The 21,939-nt window shown below is 44.8% G+C and overlaps 1 protein-coding gene across 1 annotated transcript in view; it reads right to left on the reverse strand.

The window, feature by feature from the left end:
• Nucleotides 1-219: 219 nt before the first annotated feature.
• Nucleotides 220-21,939, reverse strand: part of LOC147438622 (uncharacterized) — an 84,696-nt gene continuing 62,976 nt past the window's right edge. Inside the window, exons 8-10 of the mRNA XM_086484669.1 lie at nucleotides 2,195-2,347; nucleotides 1,055-1,155; nucleotides 220-825 (exon numbers count right to left, since the gene is read on the reverse strand). Of these exons, the coding sequence (XP_086340795.1) occupies nucleotides 543-825; nucleotides 1,055-1,155; nucleotides 2,195-2,347 (537 nt within the window). The 3' untranslated portion in view covers nucleotides 220-542. The remainder of the gene's footprint in view (nucleotides 826-1,054; nucleotides 1,156-2,194; nucleotides 2,348-21,939) is intronic.

Here is a 21,939-nt window from a genome sequence, read left to right on the forward strand (position 1 = left end):
AGAGTTACATCATGGTAAATCTGATACAAGATCTGAATAAAAAAAGAGAGGGTGAGGGAAGGGGGGGGAGGGGGATTTTGGGGCGGCCTCATCAACATCATCTTTTCTAAGCACAGAGGAAAAGGACACACTTAAGACTCACAGTTTTGAGGTCAAAATTTCAGAAAGCGCCTGTTTTTACACTAAAAACATGTAGCTTTCGTCAAGGCAAGCTCGGAATCTAGCTGGAATATTGTAATTTTAGCCTCTGAAAAATACACAAAGGCAGGTGTGTTTGTATTCAATAAGAATATGATTTATTTCTCTAACACTACAAAAAAATGCAACTGAGGTACACTATACAAAAACTGTCATGTGGGTAAGCGTTGACATGTGCGTTAGCTGGAAGCTACTATGGAGGCAGATTGTTGAAACTTGAGTATTCTCCAAGCTTCTACTGGAATTTGTGTGTTGACAGTATGTATACAAGTGGCTATTTATCAATATGTATCACTAGCTATATTAAGTGTTGACACACTGCAGAGTGACAATGGTCAGTGCCATTAATAGCCTCCAGAAAGCCATTCCATCCAAGCTCTCCCACCATAGGGCAGAAAGTAATCTTGCAGTGTTCTTGAGATGGTCCAGACAGGAATTTTAGTGGGTTCATCAATGGCTTTGAATTTCTGTAGTTCCTCGATTACCGCATCTGCAAGGTCATTTATAAAAGAGTTTTCACATCCTAGTGCAGGCACACGGCCCCATTCTTCGATTCCAGACGCATATGCAAGCTCCCGATACTCCATATCAATCTCCTCCAATGTCTCAATGTGCTCGCTAACAAAGCTGCAAAAGCCAAAAAAGCAAGAGTTTGTGTAACAGCTATCATTCTGCAATGTACTTAATTCAGTAGTTTTAAAGCTGCGTCTTTTGGTGATATTATTCAAGTCATACCAAGTCCCTGCTCAAAATCTCTCCCTATGAAACTGTTTGAAAGTTTCTTTACTTTTGGCCACCTTAAAACAAGGTCATTGTAATTAACCAAAAAAGGCTTCATTTTTTGCAAGAAACCAACCTGATGGGAACTGTCAAAAGTCTCTTGACCCCCATTTTGCCCAACTCCTTGATGGTGTCATCTGTGTAAGGCTTAAGCCACTCTACAGGTCCAACCCTGCTCTGAAAAACAGAGAACGAAGAAAATACGTTAAAACTTGCCCAATCCACAAATATGGGCCTTACAGATATAGATTGTGCCCACAATTACTACTTTTGGTGACACAGAAAATGTCCCAGATACTTATGTAATAGGAGACAACCCTAGATTGGTTTTAAAGTATTATGGGCTTCGAGGCACACACACACAAATATGACCCAATGAATCATCAGTCCTTACAGAGCAACACGAAGGAGGGACTCGATTCCTGCATCTTGAGCAGCAACCTGTTTTTAAATAGGGAATACCTTGGTGCCACTCAGAATTCAACCCAAGTATTCACACATTGCTAAGCTATGACTCCACTGACAGCAGTCTTGTCGAAAACAGTTAACAATTCAACGATGATGAGTAGTTCGTCTACGTCAAGCCAGCCAAATCCTAACCCTGTCCGTCCAAGCACCATATTTAAAGCATAAACTATCTTAACTCTTTGAAGCGGCAAGTTAAGTAGAAAACAGTGCTGCACCTCTCAGCTACAGCAGGCAGTTGACCCAGCTGGACAGGTGGACCAATGTGATAGAAGGTTGGCACCAGAAGAACTTGACATCGTGTACAGCTTGGGAAAGTTGAAAGGTGAATAAGGCATAAACTCAAACTTTGACAAAGATCCCAAATGTGTGTACGTGCCGTGCCCTATTACACATAATTACACTTACCAAGAAAACTATATGGCTGAAGCATCATCTCCTTAGGGGAAAAAAACGACACGTAACAGAAATGAAAATGTACTCTGAGCATAAACTGATCAGTTTGCAATCAAGGGGTGCTGAAACACAAGTTCTGATAACTAGACAACCTACGAGTCCTTATCAATATAGATGAATTATTGATTAACTAAGCATAGATCGCTCTCAAAATGAAGCTATCAATAAGTTTTGATACCCAACAATAAAATCTTTAGAAAGTGATTAGTGAAGATAAACTTTAACTTCAACCCATGAAAACATCTGCTACAACTTTTTGTTTAGCATGAAACTGGTTAAACACAAAGTTTTATACCTGGTACGCAAGCGCATAGTTATTGCTAATTCCTCTTTTTTTCAGCTCAGCCATCACCAGCCTTACACACTCCTCCATCTCCTCTTTATAAGGATCACCAGCCTCCTCAACATATGTGCGAGGAACCCCATGTGCACTAAAGAAAATAACAACCTGCAAAAATTAAGCAACAGCAATTATCCTTTCAAGTTTTTCACTTTGCATAACGCTAGGAATCTAAATACCTTGCTTCAAGTTTCAACAGCACTATAGATATGCAGAATGTAGTCTATGTAACACCACCCAAAAAAATGTAGATGACAACGAAAAACACCTATTTTGCATCATCCATCATAAATTCTAGTCTGCCACAAACTTGCATCTTTACTCTAGCATCATCTCCATCATTGACTTCATCATGGAATTTGGTGCAATCCGTGGTGTAGATGGGGATGGAGGAGGATCCGGAAACAGTCTGGTGTGTGTGTGTGTGTGTGTGTGTGTGTGTGTGTGTGTGTGTGTGTGTGTGTGGAAGAGAGAAGAAGAGGAGACCTGTGTTTGCAGGGGCAACAACTTGTAGCAGGGCTACAATGTCACTGGCACAGGACAGGCAATTAGATGCACGGGCAGCAACTTGTAGCAGGGCTACAGTGTCACTCGCACAGGACAGGCAGTTAGTTGCAATCGGGCTTGAGTTCACACTAGACGGACTCTCGTCTCGGCAGTGACATGTGGCAAGTGTTACGGAAAGTGGTCTAGTGGACACCGTGGCAGATCACCACCACCTCAGGTTGGAGATAGGCTTAGCTCGATTGAGATATCTACTAACTGTTGGTGGCTCTTGGAGATACAAATGTGTGGTTGGTTCCAATGGTAGGGATACGACTATCTACTTTGTATGGTTTAGCGTTTAGTCTCGAGTCCCGAGTTTAGAATTTTGCACGCCACTGGCACTCTCCCTGCACATTGGAGCCTCGAGACCCCCATTGTACCTTGAGACTTGAGCTTGGAGCTATGTGCGTTGCCAGCCAGAGTTGTACGGTGCTTTGAGCTTGTCAAGTTCCATTGAGTTGAGTCTGCAGTTGTGTTTTGAGTCGTATTGTCACGAGGACGTGGCAGCTATTAACTATGTCACGAGGATGTGGCAACTGCTAACCTTAGTTGTTGGTTTCTTTCCAATGAATTTTGTTTTATTTTTGAGACCCTCTTTTTGAAGTAGCAAACGGTCGGACATTGTATGGCCAATGTGAACGGTAGTTTCACCCGCAGACGGGAAGTGGTCGGCACTGGAATTCGTATAGTAAGAGGATGTCTAGGCTCAGAGCAAGATCATGTAGGTCCCCCCGTCGCACTTAGCAAGTTGGTGGATACTAGGAAGTGAACTCAATAAAGGCATAAAGTCAAGGTGGGACTACCAACAGAAAGTATATGACAGTTGGGCCACATTGCACTTTTGGATGCGGTCCCGACTCCCAATGAGGATAGATGGTCAGATGACCAGTGAGAGCCCAACGGAAGCATTTTCTAAAAATTAGGGAACTGCTATTTTGGGCCATGAAATGTGTTCGCGTCATTACCTTCGGTATGAGACAAGGGAACATTTAACAACTCTGCCGCGAAGTCAACCAAGCAACCATGCGGGAGATTTTTAGGCGGCAACCCCGAAACGGGCAAAAGCTTGTAATTGTGCCAAGTGGCAGATTTTCATGCACTTGCCCCATTCAGAAAAATGGGCGCTGAATTTTAAGCTGGGAAGAGGCCTCATTTGGTTTTTGGTCACAGGTTAAGAGCTATGGAGTGCTTTCTTTCCCTCTCATGTACAGTGTGGTGCTAGGAGTGATGCCCTGCACGCTACACACTGCTCTCTCTCTCCCCTACGTGCAGTTATGTGATGCCCCACAAGAGGGCTCTTCATTTGACTGATGTACAGCTGTGTGGTTTCATGCTTTTGTGCTGAGGCAAGAGCCTCCTTGAGCAGGAACAGGGATAGCTAGCTGCTACTCCAAAGCAGGCATTGGTGAAGGTCATAACCTCACCGTACAGGTGTGAATTCAGCGCTGTCTATGTGCTGTAAATTGACTGTTTTTCAGCCATATGGACGCCAAAACCCTTGGGAATCGTGCCCCACTGGTAGAGGACAGCTAGGGGACTGTTTGGGACTGAAAACAGGGCAAAAACCAGTGAATACAGCGTGCTGAATTTACTGTTTTTGGGCAGGGGAATCAAAGGGTATACGCCAATGGAAGTGAGTTCTAGCACGGGAATTGGTTTCGCGCAAGTTTTGGGGCTGTTATGCTGCCGAAATTTGGCCAAATCAGGTAGTATCTAGCGGGATACAGGTAAAGGATTCCCAGGACTCTACTTTGTAATTTACCCTCTCAAAGAATAAAGAAATACCGAAAGGGACACCAATTTCGGGGCCTATAGGTTGTCGTCGTCTGCTCGGGGCATTCTAGATTCCGAGCCGTGTGTGTACTTAAGTGTTAATTCCCGTCGTCACAGGTTTCCTTTCCACGTTCTCTATGTGTGTGTCTAAAGTAAAGACAAAGCCTACCGCCCCACGGGCCGATTTCAAGGTTCTGTTGCCGGGACATCAATCACTTTTTCCTCAAGAAGTGAGCCTCGGTTGTTTTGGGTGAAGACAGAGTATACGAACGCAGGATTACACTATGGCTGACAAAGGGAAGGGCATTATGGTAGAGGGTTCCTCTTCAAAGGACAAACAGGAAATCCCTATATTGGCGAGAGCTCACAGCCACGTCAGTCTGTACCTCCTGTTAATGTGAATGTCCCTCCAGTAGTACAGGGCTTTATGACTGGGCAACTTGAGGATGATGCGTTCAGGACTCGGTTAGTTGCCGCGGTGAATGTCTTTTCGCAACTAGTGCAGAATCCAAGGTTTATGGAGTTCTTGCAAGCGCCACAAGTGCAACAGCAAAATAGGCAACCGACACCGCGTACGGAGCTTGTTGAGGCTCAAGCCCAAGTACTTAATGCGACTCAACAGGATAGGGAACACTCGCATGTTGCAGAGTCAGGGGCTCAAAAACAGGTTCCTCCCATGCTTGAACAGGCGGCTAGAACGCCTATTCCACAGCTTATGCCAGTTCAGCCCGCCACCTTTCAGAGCCGCATGCTGTCTTGAATGGACAGGGAACTGGATACTAGGCTATGCACCCAGTTTTTCCACCACCCACGGTACATCCTGGGTATTTCGGGGGTGGATCAGTGTTGCAAAGTATGGCTGGTTATGTACCTGGAAGCCAATCGTACATGCCAGGAACAGTGTTTGGGGGTATGCAAGGCATGATGCCAAACCTCATGTATGGTAGTACCGGCATGCAGCAAGGTTTCCAATGCAACCAGGGCCAGTTTGGGGTGCCACAGGGTCATTTTGGCATGGCTGGTTTTTCTGGACAACAGCCAGATATGGCACCTCTGACACAAAATGTTAATAGCCAAAATGTGCCGATCATGCCTACTACAGTGCCCATGTTGCAGACCATTCCTTATAACAACTTGGGGACACTGGAGAAGCCGAAAGCTTACAAAGAAGGTGGTGCAGCTGTAAAGTTCAACACTTTCAGTGGCTTCGAGGATAAAGCAAAGGCTCTCACTTTCCTCCAGCAGTTTGATACAGCTTATGCAGGAGGGAATTTTACCGAGGCCTCTAAGGTCAGGAAAGCTGCCACTTTCTTAAAGAACAATGCGCTTACATGGTGGACGACATTAAGCCGACGTCATGATAGATTGGCACCAACTTACTTCAGCTTCATGCAAGAGCTTGCTGGAGTATAATCGGAGGTTTTGTAAAGCGTTACTCTCGGTGACCTCCTACAGATTTGTGCCATTGACAGAGCAGATAGAGAAGTATTGTTGTGGATTGCCTAAAGGGCTTCGTGATTATTGTACCAAGAAAAGAGTGGCTACCCTCACTCAGCTTATGGAAGTTGCTAACACTGGTCTTGCCTTGTTGAAAGGAGAGGGCATTGGGTTTCCAAGCAATGAGAAACGAGGACAACATAAGAAAAATTCAGCGAAGAAGCCCTTTGTGAAAACGGCTCCTGAAGCGTCACAAGGGTCAGAAAAGGCCACCAAAGACGAGGATTTAGCCGGTCCTAATGGTTGAAAACAAATGCTTTATATGCGAGCAGCCTGGTCACTTTGCTACCCATTGTCCACAAAGAAAAAGACCAGCTGACTTAGATGATAAACAAGACCAGAAAGGCAAGAAGCATAAACCCATGGCAGGTTTGGTGCCAGACATGGTGGGTGATAGGCCCAGTACAGATGCCAATGAGTTATGCAGGGCATGGGGTAAAGTTAGAGATCAAACTGCACTCATCTTCTTTGATCTAGGTACCAAAGCCAACTTTATCTCACCAAAGTTAGCTATGAAGCTGGGCATCAGAGCTGAAGAGATGGGGTACACAACAGAGGCAAGGTTGGCATGTCCTGTCCACTCAAAGTGTGTTACTCCCATTATTGGAAAGCTACGTCTGCATATTCAGTCATACGTGGACACAAAAGAATTTCATATCATGCCATTGGAAGGGTGCAATGCGCTACTTGGAATTCCCTGGATGTTCATAGTACATGGCGTGCTGGATGTCTTCGGCAAGACGATCACCCTTCAGCATAGGGGAAAAACTCATGTTTTGGATGTAAAGCTAAAAGGAGAGTCAGTCCCTATTATATCTGCCTTTGCTATCACTTCTGTAATAAAGAATCATCTTTCTGTGTACTTGATTTTTGCACGTGATGTCTCAGATAATGATCAGTCAAATTTATCTATGTTAGATAAAGAAAGGTTAGCATTTTTGCAAAAGTTTAGTGACTGTTTTTCTTATTCATTGCCGTCGGAATTGCCGCCAGACAGACCTGAGGACCATTAGATAGATTTGGTGCCAAGGTGTAGCCCACCAAAAAGACCTCCCTACAGGGTTAGCGCGGCGCAACAAAAAGAGATTATGGGCCAGGTTGAGGAGTTATTAGAGAAGGGGCTGATTCAGCCCAGTTCTTCACCCTTTTGCTCCCCAGTGCTCCTAGTGCAGAAGAAGGATGGCTCATGACACATGTGTATTGATTACCGTGTGTTGAATAAGAATACCATCAAGGATAGGTTTCCTATTCCTCGACTTGATGATATTCTCGATCGTTTAGAGGGTGCTGCAATTTTCAACAGGATAGACCTTAAGAGTGGGTAACATCAGATTCGTATAAGGCCAAGGGATGTGCACAAGCCTGCGTTTAGAACGACATTTGGTCTTTATGAGTTTCTAGTGACGCCGTTTGGGCTAACAAATGCTCCTGCCACGTTCAACAGAATGATTGACCGGATTTTCCGCTCGCATCACAGTTTGTAGGGACGTTCTTCGATGACATGATAGTCTATTCGAAGAATGAAGAGGAGCATAGGAGTCACTTGACCATTGTGTTCGAAGAGCTGCGCAGTCACAGGTTACTTGTCAATCCTAAGAAAAGTGAATTCTTCCTCGAAGAGATCCACTTTCTTGGCCACATAGTCTCAAAGGATGGTGTTAGAATGGATCCCGCAAAGGTCGAATCTATCAAGACATGGCCAGACTTGAAGACTGTCCACGATGTCAGAAGCTTCTTGGGATTGTGTTCCTACTATAAAAGGTTTATCAGAAATTTTGCAGAGATAGCATCGCCTCTTCACGCTTTGCAAAAGAAAGAGGTCACTTTCAGATGGACCCAAAAAGAGATTTCAGCCTTTAGTCTCTTAAAGGAAAAGTTGACTTCAAATCCAGTTATTGTTTTGCTAGATCTCAGGAAGTCCTTTGTGGTCCAGTTGGACGCGTGTGGCAGTAGCATCGGACCAGTGCTAATGCAAGATGGACGGGTAGTAGCTTATGAAAGCCAAATTTTGCAAGGGCCAGAGAGGACTATGCAAGTCTATGAGAAAGAGCTCTTGGCCGTGATTCATGCGCTTTCTAGCTGGAAGCACTACCTCTTAGGTGCTGATTTTGTTGTCCAAACAAATCATCAGACCTTGCGATACTTCTTGACACAGTCAAAGTTATCCGAAAAGCATATGCGATGGGCAATCATTCTTTCCATGTTCCACTTCCAGATTATGCATGTGGAAGGCAAGAAGAATGTTGTGGCTGATGCGTTATCAAGAAAGCCACAAATTTCAGCTGTTAATTCCTTATCAGCATCAGCTAGATGACATGATACTGCTGATCAAGATTTTGCAAGGATCTTTGAACTGTTGCAAGAGGAGCAACATCATGAGCACTAACTCCTCAGAGATGGTTTTATGATGATGCATGGCAGACTTTGTGTCACTAGGCCATTGCGACATAAGGTCATGAAAGAGAGTCATGTCCCACCATATGCAGGGCATCGTGGTATTGATGCGACAGATAAAGCGGTAGACATTCTTCTATTGGCCTACCTTGAGGAGAGATGTGGATGCCTTTGTGAGAGCATGCATGATTTGCCAAAAGGTCAAGTTTGACAGGCAAAAGGCACCAGGGTTGTTACAACCACTGCCAATTCTGAATAAGCCATGGGAAAGCATAGATATGGACTTTATCTTTGATCTTCCAAGAACGCCAACAGGGAATGATGGTATATGGACCATTATCTGCAGGTTCAGCAAGCAGGCCCATTTTATCCCTGTCAGGAAGAAGATAAAATCTGATCAGATGGCACGCTTGTTCATGTACAATGTGTTTAAGTACCATGGTATGCCACAATCGATTATCAGTGATCGTGATCCTCGCATGACCAATTTGTTTTGCAGAGGATTGTTTGAGAACATGGGCACTACGCTCAAGTTCTCAGTCTTCGTTTCATCCACAAACTGATGGACAGTCAGAAGAGGCTAATTCTACTGTCATAGATCTACTGAAATGCTATGTGTCAGATAATAAGGGCAAGTGGGAACAATATTTGCCTATGCTTGAGTATGCGTACAATAATACGGTGCTTTCATCTACTGGCAAAGCACCTTTTGAGATTGTTGAAGGCGGCAAAAAGGTTCCTCCCATTCTGCATACAAAGAACAAGATCTTTGAGGCAGATCGATATGTTGAGAACATGGATGAGATGTATAAGAAGATTAAAGTTGCCTTGGAGAAGACTCCGGCAAAGATGAAAAAGGCTACTGATCGTCACCGTCGTGAATTGTTGTTATCACCTTGTGATTGGATTCTGTTAAGGTTCGAAAAGGCAAGGTTAGAGAAGATGAAGGGCAAGGAACGGCTGTTTCCTAAGCTCAGCATGTGTTACTATGGGCCTTTTCAAGTGCTTGACAAGATCAACGATGTGGCTTACAGGCTGAAATTGCCTGATGCGTGGAAGATTCATAAGGCGTTTCACGTGAGTCTTCTAAGACCCTTCGTGGGTGATGTGCAAGAAGATATGCCAGATGAGGATCAGCCAGAAGCTGAGGAACTTGATGAGATCCTGGTACCTGAGCAAGTTTTGGCACATAAGGACAAAAAAGTTAAAGGACAAGTTGCAAGACGTTATTTGGTGAAGTTCAAGAAATATCCGCCTATGGATGCAAAGTGGATGGAAAAGCATGAATTGTCAGAGTCACCAAATGTATTGCAACTTTACCTTGAAGCCTTTGGGTTACAACCTACTTATGCCCCAACCCAACATGTGCAAAGGAGGGGTAATGATAGAGCTAGCACATCAAATGTACATATGAATTTAATGTAATGGATGGAAATGACAAAAGTATGAAGGTCTCATTAAGTCATTTGTATCTATGTGTTACGACCTTTCTTGCGGATACATGCAATGATAAAAGAGTGCTAACAACAGAAAATCATCATTGGCGTGTATTTATGGTATGCAATCGAGGACGTTTGGGATTTCAAGAGGGGGTATGGCACGAGGACGTGGCAGCTATTAACTATGTCACGAGGACGTGGCAACTGCTAACCTTAGTTGTTGGTTTCTTTCCAATGATTTTTGTTTTATTTTTGAGACCCTCTTTTTGAAGTAGCAAACGGTCGAACATTGTATGGCCAATGTGAACGATAGTTTCACCCGTAGACGAGAAGTGGTCAGCATTGGAATTCGTATAGTAAGAGGATGTCTAGGCTCAGAGCAAGATCATGTAGGTCCCCCCGTCGCACTTAGCAAGTTGGTGGATACCAGGAAGTGAACTCAATAAAGGCATAAAGTCAAGCTGGGACTACCAACAGAAAGTATCTGACAGTTGGGCCACATTGCACTTTTGGATGCGGTCCCAATGAGGATAGATGGTCAGATGACCAGTGGGAGCCCAACGGAAGCATTTCCTAAAATTTAGGAAACTGCTATTTTGGGCCATGAAATGTGTAAGGTGCAGTGGAATGAATGTTGAACTTTGCTCAAGATGAGTGCTCCAAACTGTGCTCAAGGGTTCCTTTTACTTACGGAAGGGAGAGCCTTCCGTTCTTTAATGAGAGAGTGCAATGGACACAAACAAAGTGAACAGACACTGTGCGTGAAGGTGCTGAGACTGAGAGATAGAGACAGAAGAATACAACACTAGAATGTTGTCAAAACCCTCCTCCAAAGGCCCCATTCTCTATGGCGAGAGCGGTATACTTATGATTGCACAAATCTCTACAATGCTTGGACTTGCCGACGATGTCGACGACGATGAGGACGACGACAAGACGGGCTGAAATCTGAAAACGCTAATGGCTGAAATCTGCAAATCTTTATCTACTGAATTTTGACTCTATGTCAGTGACGATGTCGATGGCGACGATGTGACGACGACGCGCTGAAAACGCAGATGCTGAAATCTGCGTTTTCCAAACTGAAACTGCAAACTTTGCGGGATCTGACAGTGCGGCATAGGAACTGCTGCGGGAAGGTGAGATCTGCGAGGTTCGGGGGTTCTACTGTGGAGTCTGATTGCTGAAAACTGAAAACGCTGATGCTTGTGGGGATTCCGTCGCGAAGATCTGCAAAAACGCAGAAGTGCCTTGCAGATGCAAAAACGCTAGGGCTGAAAATGGTCTTGCTGTGGAGAATCTGCTAACGCTGGGGAGTCTGCTTGGTCTGCTATCGCCAGAAATCCGCAAGAGCAAAAACGTTGGCTAATCTAGTCCAAAAACGCCAGCCTTCTGCAGTGATGCAAAAACGCTAGGCCTCTAGGGGTCCTGCTGAGAAGTTGCCTGTTGAGCGAGTGCTCCTGCTGCCTCTAAAGTGCTAACTCTAGGTTTTCTTATATACAAACTTAGCAAAATTGCCCTACCTACTTTCCAACAAAAGTCACTTAAAAATAATAAGTGAAATATGTCAAAAATAGGAAAAATAGGTCTATGCACTGTAAAAATGCTCCTGATGGGTTCTGATAGAAATCTGATGATCATGTTGTGTGCAACCAGAGGATATGCATCTACTCTAGCCCTACCCGCCCTACTCCCTTCACAGTTACATTAGCCGACCAGAGGACAGTCTACCCAGTGGGCATAGTGGACAAGGTGCCTCTACAGATACAAGACTTCACCTTTAACTTGGATTTTGTTGTGGTTCATCTTCCCCAGGTTGAGGGCGGATTTCCTTTGCTCATCGGTAGACCATGGCTGCGCCAAACTAAAGTGCTTCATGATTGGGGAAACGATGCCATGTGGATACATACTCCTGGCTCCTCAATGCAACCCATTCGCCTAGGAGGAGGCATGGATCCCATAGTGTAGCAAAGTTCTTTGTCAATGGAAACCAACCCTGAACAAGAACAGCCTACTCCACTTGACGGGTCAGATGAAGATCTGCTAGAGTGGTTGGATGCTACCAAGTCTATGCCTTGTTATGGGGTCTCTATTCAATCTATGCCTAAAGATACATTCTCCTCCAATGTTTCTACTGTCATTGAACCCAAAAAGCCCCCTGAGCCAGTAGCATGTGTGCCAACCGAGCTAGTAGCCTGTGTGGCAGTCATCGAGGCAATGCAAGCCTTCACCTCAGCCTCCTCGGTGTTTGACTCTCCCACCAAACCAAAGCTCTCCTGTGCATATGATGAGCTTCCCTTCAAAAAAGCTTCCAAAAGGACGGTTACATGAAGAATATGTTGCCCTTATCTCTACTGCCACTCTAATAATTCTCTTTAGCCTACTACGCTTTAACTGTGAGAAGGCAGCGTTCTTCTTTTCCCTTGTATCCTTGTCTGATTTTTCTTTATTGGTGGCATTGGCATTATCAACATCTTCAAGCATGATGATAGCATCCTTCGAGCATTCAATCCCTATTGGATAGTCAGATATTTTCAAAGAAAAGGGCAGCAAGGATGGATCTCACTAGCATATATTGGTCAAGGGGCTTATCTTCTACTTCTACAATGTCCAGCTAGCGAGCCTTTCTACAAGCCCATTCTAGGACTTATATTCTGGCCAATGTTGGTTGTAGTTGTCGGGTCTACCATTACGACAAATCAAGCCGTGGTATCTGCTATGATCTCCATTGTTGTTGCTCTTGCTCTTGCTCTTACTGTTTGCTAACCACCCTAGCTCATCCTTGCCTCCCCTCACTCTCACTCACCTCACCTACTCACCCCACCACCTACCCTCCCATTCACCCCTACCCAACCCCTCCTTGCCCCTACCCACCCCCCCTCACCCACTCGCCCCTACCCTCCCCCTCACCCTCACTCGCCCCTACCCACCCCCTCTCGCCCCTACCCTCCCCCTACTCGCCCCTACCCAAACCACCTCGCTCCTACCCTCCCCCTCACTCTCACGCGTCCCTACCCACCCCCTCTCGCCCCTACCCACCCCCTCTCCTCTCACCCCTCACCACCCTCCCTCACCCACTCGCCCTTACCCTACCCCTCCTCACCCCTACCCTCCCCCTCACTCTCACTCGCCCCTACCCAACCCACCTCGCCCCTACCCACCTCCTACCTCTCTTCTCGCCCCTACCCACACCCCCTACCCAATCCCTACCCACCAATGTTCCCAAGCATTTGCTTTACTGAAGTTTATCACGAAAAAAAGAAACTGGTAATTCCACGCAAGTTGGAGGGTCGCCACAACGAAATCCAGCTAAATTTGGAAGATTTTTTCAACGCCAGTTTTCAACTGAAACGACTTTCTAGCTTTTGGTGACATTTCAAATACCCTCTCCGTTTGGGCTTTTGCTGCAGACTCTGGCCTTCTTAAGTTTCTACTTTCTATGTAGCCTATCTCACTATGGCAGGTTGCCGTACTTCTTCATCATATTCTGCAAATACGGACATTTCATCATGTCTTCTCCACAGTCGTCAGTCGGGTTGACTGCAGATTTCCTGCCACTTTCAATATTTTATGTTAGTTTCAATACTCTCTACCAGTTTCAGTTTTCTCTCTCACCAAGACGATGAGTGGTCTTGTGGCGGGCAACCTGTAGCAAGGCTACGGTGTCACTGGCACATGACAGGCAATTAGTTGCAATTGGGCTTGAGTTCACACAAGACAGACTCTCGCCTGGGCAGTGACACGTGGCAAGTGTTACAGATAGTGGTCTGGTGGACACCGTGGCAGATCACCACCACCTCACGTTGGAGATAGACTTAGCTAGATTGGGATATCTGCTAGCCATTGGTCTTTTGGAGATACAAATGTGTGGTTGGTTCTAGTCGTTGGGATACGATTATTCACTTTGTATGGTTTCGCGTTTAGTCTCGAGTCTCGAGTTTAGAGTTCTGCACGCCATTGGCACTCTCCCTGCACATTGGAGCCTCAACACCACCATTGTACCTTGAGTCTTCAGCTTGAAGCTGTGAGTGCTGCCAGCCAGAGTTGTACGATTCTTTGAGCTTTCGAGTTCCATTGAGTTGAGTCTGCAGTTGTGTTTTGAGTCGTATCGTGTCCCGAGTCATAATCCACTTTTGTGTTTAAGTCATGTTCATGTGTGATATTTTTTTTGTTGGAGTGCGGTTTCATGCATATTGCATTGAGGAGCAACCACTCTAGAGAGCACAACACCTTTTCCTCGCTACACAACTCAGTATGAATATGTGAGCCCTCTTGCTCTATTATGTACATAAAAAGTGTAGTGGGCGGGCACCTAACCTAACCGACCACATGGGGCTTTACCCCAACAACCTCCCTCGTAAAGGCCAATGTGGCCGTGAGGGAGAAAACAAAAGGAAACCATACAAAACCTGGACAAGGTCATCATCAAGTATGACCTCAGCCAACACCCACTCCCATTGGCGCACTTTATTTGTGTGCATCCGGCTCAAACTAAAGAGGAAGTATAGAGGGATCAACATCATACACATCCTGCAGGTATCTCACCATATGCTGCAAAGTGCCCCTATGCTCAAAGCCAGTATCAACCATTGCACGGATGACTACTCCCACTACAAATGCACCTACCGCAAATGCGATCTCGGGTCTCGAGATCAATATCTCATACATGAGACTCCCGAATGGTGATGCAATCCTAGCAATCTTTGCCAATCTGACCATCTTAGTCAAATCTTGCTCAGAACTCCACTCATGGCAATCATCCCGACACCCAAACTCCGATCCCCAAAATCCATCCTTGTGTCCATCGCATATCACATGCATACCAAAAGCATTTGTTTGTCCTGAACCCTGTGTCTCAAGAGCAAGTCCACCTCCAACTCACACACATCAACCGCTAGCCTAAGTATATCCACAAATGACTGAATCATGACTAAATCCTTAGTACTCAAGCCATTCATATCCGTCATCGTATCCATGAATGACAGGCCCTGCTGCACAACTGTCTGCACAACTGGCTCAACATGCTCACCAATTGGAGCATCATGCAAACAATCCGCAAAGGACACGTGCCTTGTCTCTCTGCATGGCTGTGTACTCATGAAGACTGTGCCGTCTCGAACGTGAAATACTTGCATCGCTTGAATCGTGCCAACACTAGCACCTCTTGCTATGACTAGATGTCCGCGATGCAATCTGAAGCTGTGCTTGTCCAGCACTATCTGGCATCCAGTGTCGTAACTGACTCACAGAGATCAAGCTCTGTGTCAAACTTGGCACATGGCATACATCTCGCAACACGTATGATGTACCACTCGGCAATGATAGTCTGACATCTCCTGCACCAACTATATCATGCATTGAACCATCAGCTAGACGCACATGTCCAAGCATACCACTAGCATATGTGTTGAACCACTCACGACGCGACGTGACGTGAAATCTAGCACTCGCATCTAGTATCCAATGCGAAGGTAATGTGTCATCAAAAACCGACATAAGAAAGTTAGGAGTAAACATGGAAGCAAAATCGACATCTCCGTCATGTGTAGCCTCATACGCTACATCTGCTCCCACATTAGTCAAAGTGATAGCATCTCTCCTTTGATGTCTCCTGAGCTGTCTCATCCGCCGAAAACAACACCTACGTACATGCCTTGTATGACCACAATGGCAACACACAACATCTCTGTGTCTACAAGATTGCCCTCTGACTGCAGGCATCTCTACAGATTCATCTGTGTCAAAAGCATTGCACAATCTCTGCCATAAATCTTTAGTTGTAAATGCATCCAAACCGATGCGATAGACAAACTCACCAAGGTGTAACATGATCGTCGAATGTGCAAGCTCGTCCAAGTCCTCCTACCCATCGTCAGTCATAGACTCTTGCCTAGCATCCATACCCTGTAGTGGCAACACCTGGCCCAACTGAGTCAATGCATCATTCATACCTACTTTCCAATGCTCGAAGTTTGAACCATCAAACGTCGTATGGAAAAGCATGAACTTTGATGTACTTGCATACACCAAGCACTGTCAAAATACAGCATTCATTTATGCATAAGCTGTCCAAGAGAACCGTCACAAAATATGGCGATCAATGTAATGAGACAAGTGAGAAAAGCCACTCAAATGATGCCAAAAACCCACTCTAATCCAAGAGCACTATGCGGTAACCGATGGATGTACTTGCCAAATCCATGGCGAACCTGTGAACAAGATCAAGCACAAATCGATCAACGAACAATAGCCAAATCCTGGCTAACTCATATACCTCAAAACACAGCATACATTTATACATAAGCTGTCCAAGAGAACCGTCACAAAATATGGCGATCAATGTAATGAGACAATTGAGCAAAGCCGCTCAAATGATGCCAAAAAACCGCTCTAATCCAAGAGCACTATGCGGTAACCGATGAACTATCATCAACAATCTCCCTCCTGAAGAGATTACCGCATATCAAATGACATAATCTGGCGAGCAAACACTCACAATGCACAACCACTAAGTGCCAAAATGCAATCAAACGCGACTGCAAACCATGTGCATAAACACACAAAATTGCGAAAAAATCCAGCAAAGTTTCCGTAGTATTCTGGCTATCTAACCATAATAACCATACATCCCATAAACATGCTCAAAACCATGAGCAAATCATGCGCAAAATCTACACTCGGGCATACATGAGCTACCCCAAAGTCTCAACTCTCTGAACCTGGAAAACAATCCTATAATCCGAAACACAAAGTGCATCAACCACACTCTGCAAGCGAGGCAATTACCAACAAGAACCTGGATGCAAACAAGCCAAAGTATGGCACAAATTGATACTCAAAAATAGCTGAAAATCAGCCACATATGCCCAAAACAGAGAATATTGTTGTCAAAAATCACACATCATGTGCATCCACATGCAATACAAACGAGCATCAAAGCATGCACCAAACGTGCAACATCCGAATCAGCTAAAAAATCAGCTCACAATCATGCCAAAAATGCATGCAAAACTCTCTGCAAATCCATGCATCACTCTCTCCAAAATCGGCTCATCACATGAGTCAACACGCATAACCTGTGATGAATCCACTCTCAAATCCTAAGAGTTCACAAGAGTGCATACATCCACCAAACATTCTCAACTTATGCACATAAATTTGCTGAAATTTTCAGCCCACACTCTTTACTGAGAGCAAACCATATATGCACAAAACAAGAGAACGACCAAGCTCAATCCGAGCTCTCCGGATGTAGAAAATCAGCTACAAAAGCACTGTAAATCACCACAATGTGCACACATGCTCTGCATATCAATCTGCAAGTGTATGTCTCTGTATGCATGCGAAAAAGCTCCTGCAATGCAAAGGACCGGTATGCAGAAGAGCCTGCAAAAGTAGACCACCCTACTGTCTGAAGTAGATAACTCCCAAACCGTGCGGAATTTGCAAAAAGTTCATTCTGCAAAGTTGTAGAGCACGCGACAACGAACGAGATAATCGGGAATTGACATGAAATGTTGATTCTAACCAGGAGAATCTGATCTGCAAAACTCTGTAGCCTGTCCTACATGACCTGCATGCAGTTTGAGTGAAGTAACTCAAAATCGGTGAGGATTCCAAGAAAACTTTCTTCTGCAAAATTGAAGAGCACAAAAAATCGGTCAGGAGGGAAGGGACTCGGCCTAAACGGACACCATTTGACAGATAGAAACACATATGCAAAAACGTATTGAAGTTCTTATTATATTTTCTATTTCCCGCCTGCTTCTCTACCAAGCTCCAATGGTGCACTTCAATCCTCGAGCTCTGATACCAGTTGAAGTGCACGAGCTACAACGTGTGGGTGTGTGCAGCAATGGAGAAGAGAGAAGAAGAGGAAACCTGTGTTTAATCAAAAACTCACTATGAATATCTGAGCCCTCTTATTCTATTATGTGCATAAAAGAATAAGTGTAGTGAGCGGACGCCTAGCCTAACCGGACACATGGGGCTTTACCCCAACACAATCCTCCTGGTGTAGGGAATTCTTCTCCACCTTCAGTCTCATCACCTTCACGCAAAGTATCCATTCCGCTTCTGGTGATGACCATGCATTGAGTACGAGGGCACCAGGGGTATGCCCTAACCCTAAAATCGAAAACCCTAATTTTGCCCTAACCCTAACCCTGATTTGCTGACGTGGCGGGCTGACACGTGCCAGAGCTGTACGGATCCCCGCATTTCACGGAAAAAAGCAGCTAGGCTTTTTGCTTTATTCTACGCTGGGAAAAGCACAGAGAGAGAGAGAGAGAGAGAGAGAGAGAGAGAGAGAGAGAGAGAGAGAGAGAGAGAGAGAGAGAGAGAGAGAGAGAGAGCTTTATTTTAATATAGAAAGCCTCTTTGCTTTATTGGATTAAACAAGAGAGCTTTTCTGCTTTATGTGAAAAAGGGATAGCTTTTTGGGACTTGCTTTATTTTTACAAGCAAGAGAGAGAAAGAGCCTTTGCTTTATTTTTAGGCTTTTGATTTTCAGCTTTTGGGCTCAGCTTTTAGCACCCCTTGTAATCTATAAATAAGTGGGGAGGCCTCTTACAACTCAGAGCATCTAGACGCAGAGTTTGAGTGTGAGCGCCAACCCGCACTGTTGTACTTTGAACTCAGATTAATACAAAAAGAAATACCGAAAACGCCTGTCTTTGGGGCCAATAACTCTAGGCACGGAACTCCACCGGGCCTGTGTCAAATAAAATTGTGAGTTGTGAACTGTTTTGAAGTGGTTATGTGGTGTTATCGTGGTAGATTCTTGACTTGGAGTGTCCAAGTCTGTTACAATGGTATCAGAGCACGGCGAATTTCTCTTCTACGGGAAATCCGATCCCAATTTTTTTTTCCACGGCACCTATGGCTTCACGCAAGGATCAGTCGACTCCCTCTGCATCCAGAGATGCGGGAAGGGATCACAACGAAGATTCCGGCAAGAAGTATGGCCCGTATCGGCCTACTCAGGCGGAGCGTCGAGAGATGGAGCGTCGTCAAATGATCGGCGATGCAACAAAGATGATGCTCAATTTTGCGAAGGACCCAAAATTTGCAAAATATATGAGCGAGACTTCTTTTCAGGAAGTGCATGCGCAGTGGCAGAAAACCACAACACCACCCCCAAAACCCGCTCTCAAGAAACCTTCTGGTCACAAGAAATATTCAAAGAAGGAATTAGAAGAGGTGGTTGATGCACGGATTGCTCAGCTTTGTGACACGCAAAACAAAGCTAAAAAGCATGGCAAAAAGCAGAAGAAAGGCGCTGACTTCCCGGGCTATTTGGGCCGTCACACGACTTTTGAAAAAGCAAAGAAACAGAAGAAGTGTGTTCGATTTGAAGGAGTACCCAATTCTTATTCTTCTTCTTCTGACAGTTCTTCTAGCTCATCTGACTCGAGCAAAGAAGACCGAAAAGGCAAAAAGCGAAGCAAGAAACAACACTTCAAAAAGGGAAAGAAAAAGCCAAAGAAGTCTAAATTCGCACAGTGAGTGACAGTTCTACAAAGGACTCGTCTACAAACAGTCTAGACTCTGATGAGAGCAACTTTTATGCAAAGAAGAAGAATTTTTACAAAGCCAACCAGTATGACTTTCTAGAAGACAAGCAAGAAAGTCCGAGAATTAAATTTGACACTTTTTCTGGTTATAGAGATGCTTCGAAGGCTTTGTCTTTTGTACAGCAGTTTGACATCGCTTTCGCGGGAGGGCGTTACTCAGAGCACTCTAAGATTCGGAGAGCTGCCTCTTACTTTAAGGGCAATGCTCAATCTTGGTGGTCCACGCTTCTATTAAGCAAGACTGCGCCAGTTAAATGGCTGAAATTCAAGAGGCTTTTTATTTCTTCTTGGTTGACTCGAGAGTATGAACATGATATTCGAACTACTTGGAACCATCTTCGGATGACCAAGAAGGACACAGTGGACGCTTATTGCGAGAGATTCTAGAGCTCTTTTCTACCCGGCTCTTCATTTAAAAAGATCTCGTTCAAGGAACAGATCGAGCGGTTTAACTTGGGTCTACCTATAGAGATCCGAGATCATTGCTTGGAACAGAAGTCAGCTTCTATTCAGGAGTTGACGAGTCATGCGAAACGGGGTTTTGCCATTCACTCTGGCAGTCTGACTTACCCAACCGATGAGATCGTGACACAAGGAGCTAAACAGACTTCGACAGATGAAAGTAGAAAAAGAAAGAGCAACCCAGAACAGAAAGTAAAGGATGCACGATGTAACAGACTTGGACACTTCAAGTGAAGAATCAATCACAACACCACTGAATAACCACTTCAAAACAGTTCACAGTTCACAACAAATTTGCACTAGCCCGGCGGAGTTCCGTGCCTAGAGATATTGGCCCCAAAGACTGGCGCCCCTTTCGATATTTCTTTAGGTATTAAATCATCGTCAAAGTACAAAGAGCGGTTAGGGTTTCACTCCCAGACTCTGCGTCCAGATGCTCTGCACAGTGAGCCCCTCACCGCGTATTTAAAGATTACAAGGGATGCCCAAAAGCAGAGCCCCAAAAGCTTCCAGTTCAAAAGCAAAACTTCTCCCTCTCTCTCAAGTGAGTAAAAATAAAGCAAGTATTTCTTTGCTCTCTCTCTATCTCCAAAGCGTAGCCCAAAAAGCCTTCAAAATTGCGTCGCTAGGGAGAAGAGCAACCTCCGTGATTTCCGAAAATCCGTACACTACTGCCACGTGGCCTTTACCGCCTGCTTTTAGGGTTTCCAGCCACTTTAGGGTTACAGCCAGCATTTAGGGTTAGGGTTTCCAAAAATTAGGGTTTCTGCAAATTAGGGTTTCTGGCAGAAACTAGGGTTTGCAGGAATTTTAGGGTTTCTGGCAGAAATTAGGGTTTCTGTTGTCAGTAGCCACGTCATCACTTTGTGATATACCCCCCTCTTGAAAGCATTGTAATCAACCGCGATTACGCTTGCAAAACCGACAAAAGCCATAAACCGTCTTAGCAGACACTGACTGTTAGTACCTGAGTACTAGGAACACACATCTAGCACATCACACGACATCACAGAACATTCAACATTCATTCGGATCTTAGACCATGATTTATCGGCAATGTAGCTAGCAATCGCATCTAGATCCAATCGGGACCTCATTGATGTCCGATTGACTAACCCCTATTGCAACCATGTCTATTCGAGATCAATCAGACCAAAATGTTGCAGTCATTTCGTCTATCAGTTCCTACACATAACAGAAGTCAAGAACAAATCAGTATCATAATCAGGAATTCCATTTCATAAAGTCATCCAGCAGAATACTGTCAGTTCTCATTATCTATGAAGCTCAAAGAGACATCAGTGACTTTAGTATCTAAATCAAGGCATCTGTTGACAAAGGAGCGGAGTGACTCCCCTCTTGTGCATCCCATTGCACCAGATCTCCGGCCAAGCTGAATTCTGGGTTCCGTTTGGAGTAGACTATGCTAAATCAAAAGCATCGAGATAAAGTTTCACAATCTGAGAAGTATCTGCTAGGTCCTCCTCCTCCATCCACTTCGCATCCAATGCAGGATAGTTCTTGCACTTAACCAAGAACCGCCTTCCGACTTTACCTTTATTCTTCGTATCCTTATGTGCCAAAATCTGTTCAGGAACAAGGATCTCCTCCTTTTCTTCCACTTCAGGTTGCTCATCAAGCTCCCCATCATCAGGCGCATCACCCTTACAAGGTTTCAAGAGACTCACATGGAAGGCATTGTGAATCCTCCAAGTATCTGGCAGTTTCAATCGGAAGGAGACATCATTTATCTTTTCAGTGATCTGGAAAGATCCGTAGTATCCCATACTAAGCTTTGGAAAAAGCCTCTCCTTTTCCTTTTTCTTTCTCAAGCGTGCCTTCTCAAAACGTAACAGCACCCAATCATCCTCCTTCGATTCAAGTCGCGATGATGGCGATCGGCCGCCTTTTTCTATCGTTCTTGAGACTTCTGCAAGGTCTCGCGAACCTTGGCAAAATCCGTATCCAAATCTCGCGAATATTCGTCCGCTTCAAAAATCTTATCTTTCGTACT

Source organism: Adiantum capillus-veneris, chromosome 16 (assembly GCF_014529385.1).
Source record: "Adiantum capillus-veneris isolate H3 chromosome 16, ASM1452938v2, whole genome shotgun sequence".
In the NCBI taxonomy this organism is placed as follows: domain Eukaryota; kingdom Viridiplantae; phylum Streptophyta; class Polypodiopsida; order Polypodiales; family Pteridaceae; genus Adiantum; species Adiantum capillus-veneris.